Source organism: Piliocolobus tephrosceles, chromosome 6, assembly GCF_002776525.5.
Source record: "Piliocolobus tephrosceles isolate RC106 chromosome 6, ASM277652v3, whole genome shotgun sequence".
Lineage (NCBI taxonomy): Eukaryota > Metazoa > Chordata > Mammalia > Primates > Cercopithecidae > Piliocolobus > Piliocolobus tephrosceles.
The window spans coordinates 78,859,033-78,875,919 of NC_045439.1; the positions used below are offsets into that span (position 1 = coordinate 78,859,033).

The 16,887-nt window shown below is 35.7% G+C and overlaps 1 protein-coding gene across 2 annotated transcripts in view; it reads left to right on the forward strand.

Annotated features, from left to right (window-relative positions):
* The window catches only part of CEP152 (centrosomal protein 152), a 74,101-nt gene that overhangs the window by 41,373 nt on the left and 15,841 nt on the right, over positions 1-16,887 (forward strand). The window contains exons 14-21 of one of the 2 annotated variants that reach the window (XM_023227232.2): positions 2,263-2,388; positions 3,014-3,123; positions 3,870-3,998; positions 4,136-4,268; positions 6,620-6,805; positions 8,329-8,610; positions 10,740-10,871; positions 14,448-15,098. In XM_023227232.2, coding sequence (XP_023083000.2) covers positions 2,263-2,388; positions 3,014-3,123; positions 3,870-3,998; positions 4,136-4,268; positions 6,620-6,805; positions 8,329-8,610; positions 10,740-10,871; positions 14,448-15,098 — 1,749 coding nt within the window. The remainder of the gene's footprint in view (positions 1-2,262; positions 2,389-3,013; positions 3,124-3,869; positions 3,999-4,135; positions 4,269-6,619; positions 6,806-8,328; positions 8,611-10,739; positions 10,872-14,447; positions 15,099-16,887) is intronic. The other variant, XM_023227234.2, reaches the window with a different exon arrangement.

Below are 16,887 nucleotides of genomic sequence, written 5' to 3' on the forward strand. Positions count from 1 at the left end.
GCTGGGACCACAGGCACATGCCACTGTGCCTGGCTAATTTTTATATTTTTTGTAGAGACAGGTCCCCACAATGTTGCCCAGACTGGTCTCAAACTCCTGGGCTCAAGCAATCCTCTCACCTCAACCTCTGAAGGTTTTGGATTACAGGTATGAACCACCACATCCAGCCCTTTTACACTCTTTTAAATTAATAAACCTTTGGCTTTCAGGGGTTTATTTGACATTTTTAGAAGTAAAGTTTAAAGAAGGAAATACCATTTTTAAAGGGATGCTGAGAGTCCCCGACTTAGGATGTTTGACTTACAATTTTTAGACTTTACAGTGGTGGAAAAGTTATATGCATTCAGTAGAACCATGCTTCGAGTACCTGTAAAACAATTCTGTTTTTCACTTTCAGTACAGTGTTCAGTAAATTTCATGAGATAGTCAACAGTTTATTACAAAAGAAGCTTTGTGTTAGATGACTTCGCCCAACTGTAGGCTATTGTAAGTGTTCCGAGGGCATTTAAGGTAGGACAGACTAAGCTATGATTTTAATAGATTAGATGCATTAAATGCATTTTTGACTTAATGATATTTTCAACTTACAATGGGCTTATTAGGCGATAAACCCATTGTAAGTTGAAAAGCGTCTATATGTTTTTTCTGGTTACTCTTAACACCTAGTAAATGATATACCAATTAGATAAAATTCCTTTACCATCCATACAAGGAAGTATTCTCTGTATCAAGGAATCTGCATTTCTTTAAGATTGGCTGTTACCAACAGTGCTCTAAATCTAGTTAAAATAAATCATCCATAGAAATCCTTTAGTATTTTCTATGAGGTTTTCCTGGCCCATGTTCTTATAACAAAGAACATGCTATACAGATACACTTTATCATGTGTAGCAGTTGATAGTGGTCATGCATTGTGCTGTTTTTTAGCCTTTCCATTTCCCACTGTAGTCTGGTTGATCAATAGATCGAAGGAATAACTCTCTCATCTTTGAGTATTCTTTTTGTCCAGCTACTCTATTGCCATAGTGAATTCTTGGTAGTCTCCATCTAAACTCTGATTTTTCTCAGAGTTACTTCAGCCCTCGGCTCAAGTGATCTGCCCACCTCCACCTCCCAAAGTGCTCCGATTACAGGGATGAGCCACTATGTTGTGGCAAAGAGCTCAGAGTCCAGGGATACAACAAGTGAAATGGAGTAGATATATTTTTAAAATCTTTGTAGCCCCCATCAATGAATAAAAAGAAAAGTAGGTAAGGAAAACACTCATTAAGAGGAAAATATGCAAAATTATATAAACAGATAAATCTGGGAAGATGGAAAAACAAATGAACAATGAAGGTATATGAGAGGTTCCACTTTGGTGATGACACAAGAAATACAAATGAAAGCAATTGTTAGATATTCTTTTCTTTCCCATCAAAGATAATTATTTAAAGATAATCACTGCCACTGGAGGCAAAGAGAGATGGGCAGACCCATGTACTACCTGACAGTATATGTTTGTATGGCATTTCTGGAAAGAAATTTGCTAAAGTCTATCATGAGTCTTAAAAATTGTCTTTATTGAATAAAATGTATGTCCATGAGTGAATGATGACATAAATGAATACATACAGAGATAGGATAAATGCTTGATCTTAGTAGGAGAACATATGATGAGAAACAGGATATTTGCATTCTCTCAAAGTATCCTACAAGATACTTATCATTTATTATAAAACAAAAAATAGTAAGTTTGCAATGGAGATGATAGATCCCACCTTCAATTGATTATTACCAGTGGCGAGACATAGTGATATGTGTCTCCTGCAAAGAGCACATACCAGTTCTTGACATGCTTGCCAAAGATGCATAACCTGATTTTAATAAACCTAAAAACTCCAAATTGAGGAACATCCTACAAAATAATGGGTTAGTATTCTTAGAAAACATCATGGATTTGAAAGACTGAAGAGCTGTCCTAGATTGGAGGACACTAATTAAACATGACAACTAAATGCCACTCAGAATCATGGATTTGATCTTGGACCAGAAAACAGATATTTGGGGCAAATTGGAAACATTTGTTTAAGGTCTGTGGATTACCTGATAGTTAATTTACTAGTTTTGATCATTGTGCTGTAGTTATATTGGGGGAAGATGAGTAAAAGCTATATGGAGATTATTTGTCCTGTTTGCAATTTTTTTAAAGTATGGAATTATTTCAAAGTGAAACTTAGAATTTTTGAAAACTTGAAAAACTTTTGACTCTTTAACATTCAGACTAAAACAGATACCTCAGAAAAACCAAAGAATCAATTGTGGCTTGAGTCTTCTACTTCTGATATTGTCGGAGATGATATCCTGCTGCTTAAAAATGAAATTCAAGTTTTACAACAACAAAATCAGGTGATTAAAAATATTTTTTATATTTTATAAGAATTTTTATTTCCTCGTTAAATACAGAAGATGTAATAGAGTTTTTGCAAATAGAGAGGCAATGTGAGTTAGTAGACAAGTATATTAGTAGGTGATTCTGAGTTGCAGTTATTTCACTTTACTAGTGAACTATTGGTTAGTAGTTTCATTGGAAGGTAAGTTGGTGTAGTTCCGGTTCTCTTTCTCTATGGTAGCATGACTGACAGAGGTATTCTTTCCTCCTTAGCCAGCTCTTGACCCAGAAGTAAAACTTTGCTTATTTAGATGGTTGCTGAAGATTATTGAGCTCTGAGACTTATTTTAAGGCATTAGCTAGCCAATACTTCTCTGGTTAAATGTTTTCATTTTACGTATTTCAAAGTAAATACAAAATTTAAACGTTTAGTCCTGTCAGAAAACTACCTGTCTAATAAATGAATCTATGTCCTTATCAAAGTGTGAAGAGACTTATTCTTTTGCAGAATTGTAAACATAATGTCAAATATTGTTATAGAGGAGAGAGAAAGCACAGAAAATACTTAAAAATGAGATAAAACTAATCAGTGAAAATGATGTTTATTTTCTCTAAGTACTAAGTATATTCTTTTGTGTCTAGGAACTTAAAGAAACTGAAGAAAAACTGAGAAATACAAATCAAGACTTATGTAATCAAATGAGACAAATGGTACAAGATTTTGACCATGATAAGCGAGAAGCTGTGGATAGGTAAGGTCTATATAGATGCCTGACGACTGTCTCCTGGGTACCTTTCCTCTCTAACTCTCTGCCCTTCCCTGTGACAAAAAGATTCAAAATGATTGAGTGAATTCTACCCTGTTGAGATCTTGGATTGGCAGAGATGAGTCCCTGGCTTCTCAAATTAGAATTTGGAACACATTTTCCATAGAAACAGTGTTATGTAGTGGGTTGGGTTCTATAGTATCATTGAAACTGTAGTTCACTGAAATATTATAGCTTAATTTTTTTTTTAAAGACTCGTCTGGGAAACTATTCTTTATAAAGAAAAAAGTCTGTGAGAGGGAATATGTCTTCCAAATACCAAATCATAAACTTGGAAACAGACTTCTGGAACATAACTTACTTGTGAGTTGGGGACTGCTAGTATTTATGTTTAATATAAATTTTGGAACCATACCCTCAATTACTGTCATTAATTTTTTATAAACAGAAGTCCTCAACGTAGATTACTCTCTCTATTTGAAGGCCTGGGGCATTCTCACATCCAAGTTTCTAATTGTTCTCTAGAAACATTTGAAGAAAGAAAATTTTGAAGATTCTCATAAGATTGTTGGTTATTAATTAATTATTACCACTTTCGGTTGGGGAAAAGTAATCTGACCTCAATTATAATTTGCATTAGAGGGAAGAGGTGAGGAGGAAAGAGGGAAGCCAATTCATTTTGGTGTTTGTAGTGAGATTGGGCATTGCCTTTGATTCCGCTCTGTTTCCAGGTGTGAGAGGACTTATCAGCAGCACCATGAAGCCATGAAAACTCAAATACGTGAAAGCCTATTAGCAAAGCATGCTTTGGAGAAGCAGCAGCTCTTTGAGGCTTATGAGAGAGCTCATTTGCAACTGAGGTGAGAATAAAGAGTTTAGCTGCCTTTTAAGCTGTAGAGACTACATTCTTCCAAAATTTAGAGGAAAATTGTTTGTTACGCAGCTCCTGTATTTTTTTGTGGTTAAATCATTTAGTTGCTGGTTTTGTGTATCCAAGGTCTGAGTTGGATAAGGTGAATAAGGAAATGACTGCTGTGCAGGAATGTTACCTAGAAGTGTGCAGAGAGAAGGATAATCTAGAATTGACTCTCAGGAAGACCACTGAAAAGGAGCAACAGACTCAGGAGAAGGTACAGTACAAGTTTATGTTGTACCGACATCCTTTCACTTTTCAAGCCTCAGTATTATCATTTAAACGAATGCATTTGTTCTAGAGAAGTGAATGGTGAAGGTATTCATATATTCATAGGTTCTCTTTACTTTTGGCTGTATCACACTCATATAGCTCACAAATAAAGTACAGTAAATGCTGAAATGATTATTAAAACCTTAGTGTACAATGGCATATAGATAGGAGAAAGTGATTTTTTTTCTTGCAGATTTATTCTAAAGGGCAAAAAAAAAAAAAAGATCAGTGTCACTTTAAATCTGAAAATCACAGATCCTCGTTTTCAGTGTTGACTGCTCCGGAAACCCTATGTAGTCCTGTGAGCACCGCACGGAGCATTCCTTCAGAGCCCTTTTTCTCGGATCCATTTCTTTCTCACTACCTCATTGTCATTTTGTTCTTCTGGGGAGAAGAGTAGGAATTTGAATGTTGGTCTCATGATAGGCAGAGTGATGATACGGAGGATATGGACAGCAAGGTCAGCATCTTCGTATGACCTCCTTCAGGGAAGCTGGAGGGGCTAGAGTAGATTCTCCAATTCTGCCTGATTCTTCTGAGTCACCCTTGGTGAGTGTCCAGGAGTAAAATCACATGTAAACAGTCACACCTCCTCTTTTCTTCCCTGTCCTGGCCCAGAGCCTTAACAGGCCCGTCTGTCCTTGGATCAGTGACAAACCACAGTTTGAAAGCTATCTGCCTCAAGATTAGAAAATATTTTTAAATGTTTAAATAAATGTTCTATACAGAGCTTTTTGAATGAGTTATGTTAAAACAAGCTATTACTACCACACACTTAAAAAGAATAGTAAAGAGCAGGTGAGAAATTCAGTTCATTCAATATCTTGATTATGGTTGAATAGATTAATATGGTGAAAAACATGCCATGTATACATATCATCTTGTGGAAAAAGAACTTCTGAAGGGAGCTGTTTTAGGTAGAGATGGCAGTATAAAAGTGAGAAAGGATCTTATATTACCTTGAAATTGAGGACTTAGCTTTCAGTAATGTTTTAAAAATTAAAATAGGGAAATCACTGGTGTGATTCTTTTATATGTATAAAAATTGGCAAGAACATAAGAGGAATTTTCTCAAAGAGGTCATTTCAGGAATATTTTCTGATACGTTTAATAGAATCAATTTGACTATAAAATTTGATCTCATATAATGGGTCAATTACAATTAATATCTGCTACTGACTGATATTTTGGCTCATGAGTGTTTGTACCCAAGTCCAAGAGGAAAAGTTAAACTGCTATTTGGTCCTTCAAAAAAACCAGACTTAGAGGTTAAATGTTGCACATGTATCCCAAAACTTAAAGTATAATTTTAAAAAACTTTAAATTGTTATACAGTAAAATTGACTTCGTCCCACCACTGGGTGTATAGTTCTATAAACCTTTAGCACGTTTATAGGTTTATCAGGATACAGAACAGTTTTATCACCCTAAAACGCTCCCTTCTGCTGTCCTTTTGTGGTTACACTACTCCTCCAAGCCCACCTCTCACTTAAAGGGCCAGTGTACTTAAAACATTAGAAGCTTAATTTCTTCCCTCTCTGAGAATTCATTAGTTTTTTTACTATAGAGTTATATAAGCCCTTAGTAGTATAAGCCAGTCAGAACTAAATATCTTTATATTTAGGAGACTATCTAATCTTCTCACATTCTTCAGAGGTAGACAAAAATACACCTTTTTTTTTCTTTCCTTTTTTTAAAGGAAATGTTTCACATACACGATGGGAGAATCTTATTAAACTCCAGAACAAGTGAGGACACTTTTGGGGTAACTCTTCCTTGCAGGACGTAAGCCATTTTACTGCAGCTTAGCTTTAGGTAGGGGACTTAACCTGGATACAGAATATATGAGTCAGGTAACAATAAGAGTTAAAGGGTGTTTTTTTATGTTTCACGCACTGTTTTCCGAAACACTTGCTGAGTCAAGTTGCAGGTTAAATAGGAGCTCAATTCCAAGTTTTAAAGCTTTTATTAGCACACAGAACTTTCCTCACATGTTAACCTGGCTCATTGAGAGAAAGGGGGAAAAGTCATATACACAGAATCTTTCAGTTTGGGGAGTAATCAGTGAAGCCTATGAATCTGCAGACAAGGCAAAGATGGTCAACCTTCCCATTCATGATGCCATTTCTATACACATTAAGGCTTATTTATACAATTGTAATATGAGTTAGGTAGGTGCATTTTAGAAGTTAGAGGGATTTTTTTGCTATCTAAGCCATGCACAACAAGTTCATATGTTTTAACTTGGAGACTGTTAGTGTTGTAGAGAGATATTTATTTGAATTTTGTTTAAAGAGACAGCTATTGGAGGAAAGAGAAGAATATGTAAGCAAACTGCGGGTGGAACTTGAAAAAAAGTACCAAGATACACTTATGATGGAAAAGAGCAAGTGGCTGAAAGATCAAGAAACTGATATTAAACAGCAAGTTGAAAATGAAGTGATCTTAGCCAAAGCACGTTGGGATAAGGAACAGAAAGAGGTGTGGATTAAAATTTCTTTCTGGTCACCACATTTTTAAAATGTAGTACTAACTTCAGAAGACAATTCTTCCTGAACAGATACATAAGTTTTATTTGCCAGGCACTTACATAGTCACCCATTTTACCTTTCAGAATTGAGCTATTAGCAGTTACCACACCAGTTTTATTTTTAGGAATTTAGCCACCTCTTGACTTTTCGACCCAACTCAGGATATAACAAGTGTTATGGGTACTTCTTTGATTCCTCGAAATGAAACCATGATCTGATTTCATATTGTGGAATGATTATAACTCTAGACTAATATTTATAACAAACAAATAAATAAGCCATATCACGGATTAGAAACAAAGAAGTAATGGGCAGTCTTAGAAGCACGTAATTTGTTACCTCTATTACTTAAATAGCAAATGAGATTAGGAAATGCTAATAGTTCCCTAGAAAGTTAGGGAACAAAGTATGATCCTAAAAGCTTATTTAGAAATGAAGACAAAAAAAAATTCTCAAGCTTATTTAAACTAGATTTTTTTTTCTTCCTTTTTTGAGACGGAGCCTTGCTCTGTCTCCAGGCTAGAGTGCAGTGGTGTGATCTAGGCTCACTGCAACCTCCGTCTCCCGGGTTCAAGTGATTCTCCTGCCTCAACATCCTAAGTAGTTGGGATTACAGGCAAGCGCCACCACACCCAGCTAATTTTTATATTTTTAGTAGAGATGGGGTTTCACCATGTTGGCCAGGCTGGTCTTGAACTCCTGACCTCAGGTGATCCGCCCGCCACGGCCTCCCAAAATGCTGAGATTACAGGCGTGAGCCACTGCGCCTGGCCTCAACTAGATTCTTCTATTTACAAAATGGCTATTAATTGCTGGTAGCCAGGGAAACAGTTGGAGATACCCAGGTGGTAAACAGAAAAAGGGAAAACCAAATTGTGCTGTTTCATAGTTTAAGACTGTTTTTAGCTCCACTTTGCTGTACTGTTAAAGTGGAAAAATCATTAAGATGTTCTTCCAATAATAGTGCCTCTCTTTTGAATGTAGTCTACTTAGTAAAATTTAACATTATAACAAACAAGATTCTAACATGTTCAAGTGAGTACAACTATTTTTTAGATTGTTCAGGTTTTGGTTCGTTAATTAGATTTACTCATTCCTTTGTGGAGAACATGGTGGTGATGGCAAAACGCATTAACTGTAATTTTTTTTTTTTTTTAAATCCTGCTGTCTTTGTAGTGGTAATATGAAAGATTCCAGAAGGTTGCATATTGAGAGCAAGATCTCCTGACTTTACACAACATACTTAAATCTTTCATGTGATTTTTGTCATATAGTTAAGTTCAAAGAGTAACTTTCAAGTTTTACTTGAGAGTGTATTTTAATTGACTAAATTTCTAAACCTTTTGTAATTACTACAACAATATCTAGATGGTTTTCAAACACAGCTGTGGTTGCTTTTCTGGCTAGCCTTTAATTCTAGTTTTTACTTATTTGAAAGTTTTTCTTCTCCTATGATTTTTCTTCTGAAAACAGATCAAAGAAAAACTCATTCAACAGCTTGAAAAGGAGTGGCAGTCTAAGCTGGATCAAACTATAAAGGCAATGAAAAAGAAGACCTCAGATTGTGGCAGCCAAACTGACCAAGTAACCACCAGTGATGTTATTTCCAAGAAAGAGATGGCAATCATGATAGAAGAGCAGAAGTGCATAATCCAGCAACACTTAGAACAAGAGAAGGACATAGCCATCAAGGGGGCTATGAAGAAACTCGAAATTGAATTGGAATTCAAGCATTGTGAAAATATCACCAAACAGGTAAAAGGCAGGTTTATTCTAGTAAATTTTTTGGAACTGCCTGTCACTTAATGAAAACACATAAAATACTATCATTGAACTCGTTCATAACTTTATACTTTTAAGATTTTGTGCATTTCTAGGATAGAAAACCTGTCATGTTCCTAAATTTTTCTTCATACTATTTCTGTCATAAAGCCATCATCCCTCAGTTTTTCAGTATATTCTTTCAGTTTACAAAGTATTTGCTCCTTTGAGATTAGTCTAAGCATTAAGATGCCTGAGGTTAAAGAGGGTGCTTTTACATCTGAATGAAGCACAGTTTAATTATGTATCTTTCATATCTAATTTTATGGAAAATATTCCACTAAGGTGGTTATATATAAGTAAACCTAAGCACGTAAGGTATTTAACAACATTTGTATTGAGACTTGATGCAGTTGGATCTGCAGGCCTGCCCTTAAATGGAACTTTGTCTATCATTCCCATCAGCCGCCCCAAAGTGGTGCCAATAACCTTTCCTTTGAAGCACTCACAAAACTAGCTTGTAACTGACACAGTTACTTGATTTGAAAGAAATGCCATACTGAGAAAAGTACAGCTTATTATAACAGAATAAAGATGAGTTATCTGTTATCTCTCTCTTACCTATTACAGTGATTCTCAAAATTTTTGGTCCCAGGACTCCTTCACAATTTTAAAAATTGGGGACTTTAAAGAGCTTCTGTTTGTGTGGGTTATATTTACACTTTTGGAAAATAAACCTGAGAAATTTTTAAAAAACAAGGATACCCAAGCACACATTCCACTGGCTGTCAGAACAATGACATGATCACAGCATGCAGCTTTTGGAGAACTGTGCTGTTTATGCATGAGAGAATGGCAATAAAACAGATAGTGTCTTAATATTATTTTGGAAAAAGTTTTGAACTCACAGACTACCTGGCTGGGTTTCTAGCCTCAAGAGTTCCCTGGACTTTGATACATCTGTTATGTATTTATCATTTTAATTTTATTACTTATTATAAACTCTTAAACAAGATAGCACTCAATGTAAAGTTTTTGAAAATACACTCTGCTTTTGATAAATACTTGAAATTCTGCTTACTTGTTACATTGTTCTACATGATTTTACAGGGCAGCCTTAAAGTGTGGATATATAGGCAAATATATGTAATGGTACCAAGGATATCTTCAGTTAGTTTACTGAAATGTTTACTGAAGGGGGTTTCAAAAGAGTTAAGAAAAGGTTCCACAGACAAAAAGTTGAGTTTAAAGGTGCTGCTTTGGTATTTATGAAATTATTAATCTTAAAGCAAATAGTGTAATATAGCAGAAAGGAAATGTTTCATAATAACTTTTTAAGTAGATACCTTTCTACAGGAGCTTTGTCTTTTTCCCATTTCTTAACTCCTTGGAGTTTCTACATGGAGTTTACACGTAGCCATATTTAGCACTTTAATAAGAAATACAGTCTCTTATATCAATCCTGCTTTTGTGTGTATGTACGTATATATACATATATCTGCATATCTATGTGTATTTTAAAATAAAGGAATACGGTAAAATTATTTAACATAATCTTCTGGTGGCAGATTTGCAACCAGATCACCCTCATAATTAATCAAGTCTTAATTTTTTGCCTTCATAGGTATCACCCTCATTCTTTAGTATAAACTCATTCTCGACAGTAGGAAATTTCGCAGGTATAGGGCTCTAAACTGTATCAGTGTACATGTGCATGCACATGTGTAGAGCATGAGGAGTGAGGAAGGTGGTGGGTGTAGTGATTAGACAGCAGTTGGCACCCAGCAGCCCTCCAGCAGGTCTTCTCCTTTTTCCCAGGATAAATAGGAGTTGTTGGAAATGGTAATTGGTACTTCGTATGACACTTTCTAAGGTAGTACTGGTCACCAAACATTCACAGATTCCCACTTCTTGTGTGGCATTTGTGTGGGATGCTATGGGAAGTTTACAACAAAAGGATTAGAGTCCACTGTTTGGGATAGGTAGGGTACTTGAAGTCAGTTTAACTTCATTATGTAGTGATATACAGTATAAAATACTGAAATCATAATTGCTGTTTGAAAATGGGGTCTTTTTGAAATTTTATACGCCACTTTACCTCTTTCTTTTGCAATGTCCTACAGGTAGAAATAGCTGTGCAAAATGCTCGTCAGCAATGGCTGGGAGAACTACCTGAGCTTGCAGAATATCAAGCACTTGTAAGGGCAGAACAGAAAAAGTGGGAAGAACAACATGAGGTCTCTGTGAACAAAAGGGTAAGAGCTCTTCTGCAAAGAAACTTCAGGAGGCCATCTTGCCTGACCCCTTCTGTTATCTCAGTCCCTGGAATTTGTACCTACTCATAGAATTGTTGAAGGATAAAACATGTTGATACATGTTAAGGAGTAGCTCAAAGCCTAGCAAGTGTTCTTGTCATCATTAAGTTGTTCTTAGAGAAAGAATGTATCTACCTATGAGGATAACTTAGCAACTATTTAATAACTCCCATTCTATCTTGCCCGATCTTTAGATGAAATTGAGAACAGGTGTATATTTGTTTATTATTAGCTATACAATATCCTTTCACATGCTTAAAGATTATTTTCTCTTGTAACATTCTTGTTGGTAAATAGCCAGTTCTCCTTTCCAGAAATGTCATGTTTCTTGACCAGAAGATAAAGATACTATAACTATGTGTACTCTTGCAACTTAATTACCGGTTTAAACGAATTCTAATCAAAATGCCAACAAACTGAATGTATTTGAAGTTGACAAAATAATTCTATAAAATGTTTTTGGAAAAACAAAAGGACCAGAAATTTTTTTAATGTTTTGGAAAAATTATAGTCAAGCCCTAACACGTAATGGAATATATTGGAAAGCAACAACTCAGACTGTATTGAGTCACAAAAATAGAATTCATTTTAATTCAGTGCAATACAGATTTCAGAGGTAGACCCTACTATAAATAAAAGCTTAATAAATTGTTTTAAAACAAGGGAATGAGGAATTATTTCATCATAGTCTTATGATAGCCAGGTAGCACTTTGGAAAAATTAAGTTTACCCAACATGTATCACAATAAACTCTAGGTTAATGAAGGAGTTAAACATTTTTAAATAGAAGTGTAGAAAAATTAAAAGAAAATTGAAGATTTCAGATCTGTACCATAATAACAACTCAATTTCGAGGCAACGTATCCAATAGCAAAGATAAAGTAATAGGTTGATATATGTTTTCTTTTTGTAGTAAAAAAGTAAAATTAAGGGGATAATAAAGATAAGGAAAGTGGATCAAACATGAGAAATTATTCTCTATACTTTTTAGTATGTCTGAAATATTTTAAAAGGAAATTTAAGAGGGAGAGAGAGACGAAACAATATGATTGTGAGGATATGTGTCTCAGAGCTCAGAAGTCAAGTAGAATAGTAAAGTTAAGTAAAATATAGAAAATAAAACAGGCCAAGAGGTCTTTTCATAAGAACATAGAAGGCTGTACGTTTGTGAATGCAGACATACAGAAATGAGAGAAAATGTTTTTGTTGCTTCCCAAACTTCAGCAGGCCTGAGAATCACTTGCAGGGTTTGTTAAAGCAGAGCTACCTGGGCTTTCCTCCTAGAGATAATGATATAGTAGGTCTGGAGGGTGTCCTGGAAATTTGCCTTTTTTTTTTTTTTTTTTTTTTTGAGATCGAGTCTTACTGTGTTTCCCAGGCTGGAGTGCAGTGGCGCAATGTCAGCTCACTGCAACCTCCACCTCCTGGGTTCAAGTGATTCTCCTGCCTCTGCCTCCCAAGTAGCTGGGATTACAAGTGCCTGCTACCTCTCCCAGCTAATTTTTGTATTTTTAGTAGAGATGAGGTTTCACCATGTTGGCCAGGCTGCTCTTGAACTCCTGATCTCAGATGATCTTGCCCACCTCGGCCTCCCAAAGTGCTGGGATTACAGGTGGGAGTCACCGCACCTGGCTGGAATTTGCATTTCTAACAGGCTCCCAGCTGGTCTTTGGACTACACTTGGATGTAAGTAGCACTAGTCCAGATAATTATATCAGTCACGAAAAATAATGTCAACGTGTTACGCATCCTTCCTCCAAACCAAAAGAGGTCCAGAAACGGCCAGTTCCATAGCATTGGCTGTAGAGTTATTTTAAGATTAGAGTGATTAGTTGAGATCTGTGACAGTGTGAAGTCAGTTTCTAGAATTCAGAAGTAGTTAAGTTGGTTCAGTGGTTCCCGAACTTTGCTGCACATTGGAATAACTTGAGGATCTTTAAAAAATACTGTTGCCTGGCCCCTACCCTTAAACTTTGTTTTGTATGGGCCCTGGCCTGGGCATCAGAAGTTTTAAAAGCTCCTCAGGTGATTCTGATTTGCAGCAAAGTTTGGGAACCACTGAGTTGACGAATGCTGTCAAATTCTCTTTGTAAAACTTCACATGAGAAAATGCACATTTTGTAAGGTTGGGCAGGTCATACAAATTCCGTGGAATCCATCACCTCTGTCCGAGTCACCTGAGAATGACTTCCAGGCATCCATTGCAACATGACCTGTTTTCTCTAAAAACACTATTTAAACATGTTTCACATCACTACCGAATTATTCTGCTGGTAGCAAAGGAATTTTGCAGTGAATTCTTTTGTAAAGCTCATCTTAGATACTGGGTTCCTTTAGCAGAAAATTTATTTGGTAGATACTCTATCCCATCATCCCAGCCATATATATATAGTATTGATTAATGGTAACCACCATTGTCTAGGCCAAACCTTTGGAGATGCCCAATTCTGTCTTTTGACACTATTGTGTCCTTGTGCCTTCTTAGAATTCAGTTAGAAATTCAGTCAGGAATATTAAAAGTGAAAGGGACTCAAGGCCATTATCTACTCTACTCCTTTATATGGGTGAAGGTGTTAGTGCTAAAGAGAGTAAGTGAGTTTTCCAAGGCCATGCATTTGAAAATAATAACTACATAATATTTGTTGAGTCCTTATCATCTGCCAGGCTCTGGGCTAAGTACTTTAAACGGATTATGTCCTTATGTCATTTAATCCTAAAGGATGCTATCAAATTGGCATTGTAATTATCCCCATTTTATAAATGAGGAAATTGAGACTCAAAGAAGTTGAGGAATGGGCCGTTAGTTCCACAGCTGGTAAGTTAATTCCAGCAGATTCTGTTCTGTTAAGCACCTGTGCTAGGCTTCCTCTGCAAATTGGTGTCAGGATTGGAGCTTAGGTTTTTTTGATTTCCCTATTACTTTTTGGTTATGTACTATCTGTTGTTTTCTACGATCCACTAGTTCTATTATTCTGTCATACAAACAGATTAGACTAATGAAAAATGACTTTTTCTGTTTGGTATTGTCCTTTAATGAACTGTTCTAGCCACTAAAAGTGCATTAAAATACAGTTACACTTATCAGCAAGTAATTATGCAGGTGTGTGCTATATTCCTAAGTAATAGTAAAAAGTCCCTATGAGTCCGTTTTTGCTTTAGGTTAAAGATACTTAATTTGTTGGGGGCACAGATAAAATTTGAGATTGTATCTGTATTAAAAAAACTAATACGAAATTTTTTCTCACATTAGTTTTGGCTAGTTATATAATTATATGTGTGAGTGTTTATGTGTCTATACATAACATAAGCACATGTTTATGTACATATTTTGACCAGTTTAAGTATAGTGTAAGTATTACTATTTCTAGAATCATGTCTTATCTAAAATCACATTTCCTTTTAATTTTGATTTTAAATTTCTTAGCTTCAGAGGTTAACCCAAATAGTTTCTTTAATTTTTTTGTAAAGGAGGAGAATCATAAAGACTTTTAAAATGCATGTTGTTATGTTCTTTAGATATCATTTGCTGTTTCTGAAGCTAAAGAGAAATGGAAGAGTGAGCTTGAAAATATGAAGAAAAATATACTTCCTGGAACGGAATTGGAAGAGAAGATTCATTCTCTTCAGAGGGAACTCGAGTTAAAGAACGAAGAAGTCCCTGTAGTCATCAGGGCTGAGTTAGCTAAGGCTCGGAGTGAGTGGAACAAAGAAAAGCAAGAAGAAATCCGCAGAATCCAAGAACAAAATGAGCAAGATTACCGGCAATTTTTAGATGATCACCGAAATAAAATTAATGAGGTGCTTGCGGCAGCTAAAGAAGACTTTATGAAACAAAAAACTGAACTGCTTCTTCAGAAGGAGACAGAATTACAAACATGTCTAGACCAGAGTCGTAGAGAATGGACTATGCAGGAAGCCAAGCGGATCCAACTGGAAATCTATCAGTATGAGGAAGACATCCTGACTGTACTTGGGGTTCTTTTAAGGGATACCCAAAAGGAGCATGTCAGTGATTCTGAGGACAAGCAGCTTTTGGAAATCATGTCGACTTGTTCTTCAAAATGGATGTCTGTGCAATATTTTGAAAAACTAAAGGGCTGCATACAGAAAGCATTTCAAGATACACTTCCTCTGCTTGTAGAAAACGCTGACCCACAATGGGAAAAGGTATGTTCCTGAGAGCGAGAGGAGGTATTGAACACCAAGAATGATTATAGAAGTTGTATGTAGTGTTTTTTCCTTTTTTCATTTTAAAGTTTAGTAGATGTAAGTCTTATGTTTTTGTCAGTGGTTTAAAAAACTACTCCGTAGCGAATCCAAAGGTTTGCATGTTTTGTTGCCAAAAAACTTTACTACTTCGTAGTGTCACAAATACAAGAAAGCTTTTAGCCTCTAAATGTCTTTTTCCTAAAGAATATTTAGGACAAATACCTAATGCATGCAGGGCTTAAAACCTAGATAACAGGTTGATAGGTGCAGCAAACCACCATGGCACATGTATACCTATGTAATAAACCTGCACGTTCAGTACATGTATTCCAAAACTTAAAATAAAGAATATATGCTATTCTTTCTAAGGGCATGAAATTTCAGAAACTGAGTAATTTTTATTCAAAATTCTGTTTTCTGGGACTGACCATTTCATGAAATATGCATCATAAGAGTTTCTTAAAAGCTTGTGAAGAGTTTGGAAGCCTATTATTGCCCTCAATAAATTTATGTCTCATTTAGGCAAAAAATGCCAACCAAGTACAAAGAGTATTGATATAGAAACAAACAAATAAATATGATCACTCGCATAAAACTCTGAAGTCCAGTTTCTGGATATACTATATATGTGCATATACAATTAATTCTTTTAGTTATAGAAGTACTCTCTGAGACCAGCTTTTAATTTGTATGAAAGATTCAGTAAAACCAAAGTCTTGCTACCTTATGATCAAAGCAATTAGGTATGCATGAAAGATCCAGAATGATATTCTGAGCATGGTGATTAGCCAATTTCAACATTTGGAATTAGAGGCAGGAAAAAAATGCCAGTAGTATAAGGTTTGTCTGATAGAGTTGAAACTTAAGAGTTAAGTTCCATCAAGATATTGTGATTAAAGAGTTTCAAGGCCAGGATTGAGCATTTGATATTAATACCTACTTGAGAGAGTTATAAACTAGAAAAAATAATCTTGAGTTTCAGTTCCATATTCGATGATAACTAGGTTATTATATTGGGCAATCACATAGTTGCTCACCGGAAAAATAAAATACAAATCCCTGGCCTAATTCCTTGGGTTTGGGTAGGATATGCATGGCTCAGCTTGGCCTTTCTGGGTCCTGCATTTGAAACAGTATAAAATTTTAGAGCCAGAAGGGACCTGAAAGATCAGCTCACTCCATCCTACTTCAACCCAGTTGGTATTTTTATCCTTGACCTCACAGAGATGTTGCTACCGAGTAGTTGCCTTCAATGTAAAAATGACTGGGCAAGATCACTTCCCACGAATACTGCTTAACACTTAATTGAGATTTTTTTTGGAGAAAATAATTAAAATAAGAACTTGGAGATAACATAATTAAAATAAAATTATAGCAGATTTGCAGATGAGAAATGATGGGGAAACCATGTTTACATGCTTTCGTTTGCTTTCCTGAATAGGCAGTCTCTGTTACAAAAATCAAGAAACTATGACACCTTTCTCCTACCATTCATAGATACGTATAAAATCAACCCTGGAGTCTTTTTACAGGGCTTATAATTGTGCAAGCAGTGTAAGATCATCTGTGTGATTTAATGAGGCTCGTAAGTCTATGGAGACAGAATCACATAATCTGGCTAAGAATTTAGATGTTTACAGCTTTTGTTGGGTGGGTCAGTTTCCATTCCTGAGAAAAGGATGGCTTTGAAATGCCTAATCTGGAATTTGTCATAGAAGTAATACTTGACCTTCTGCCGTTTTCGAGC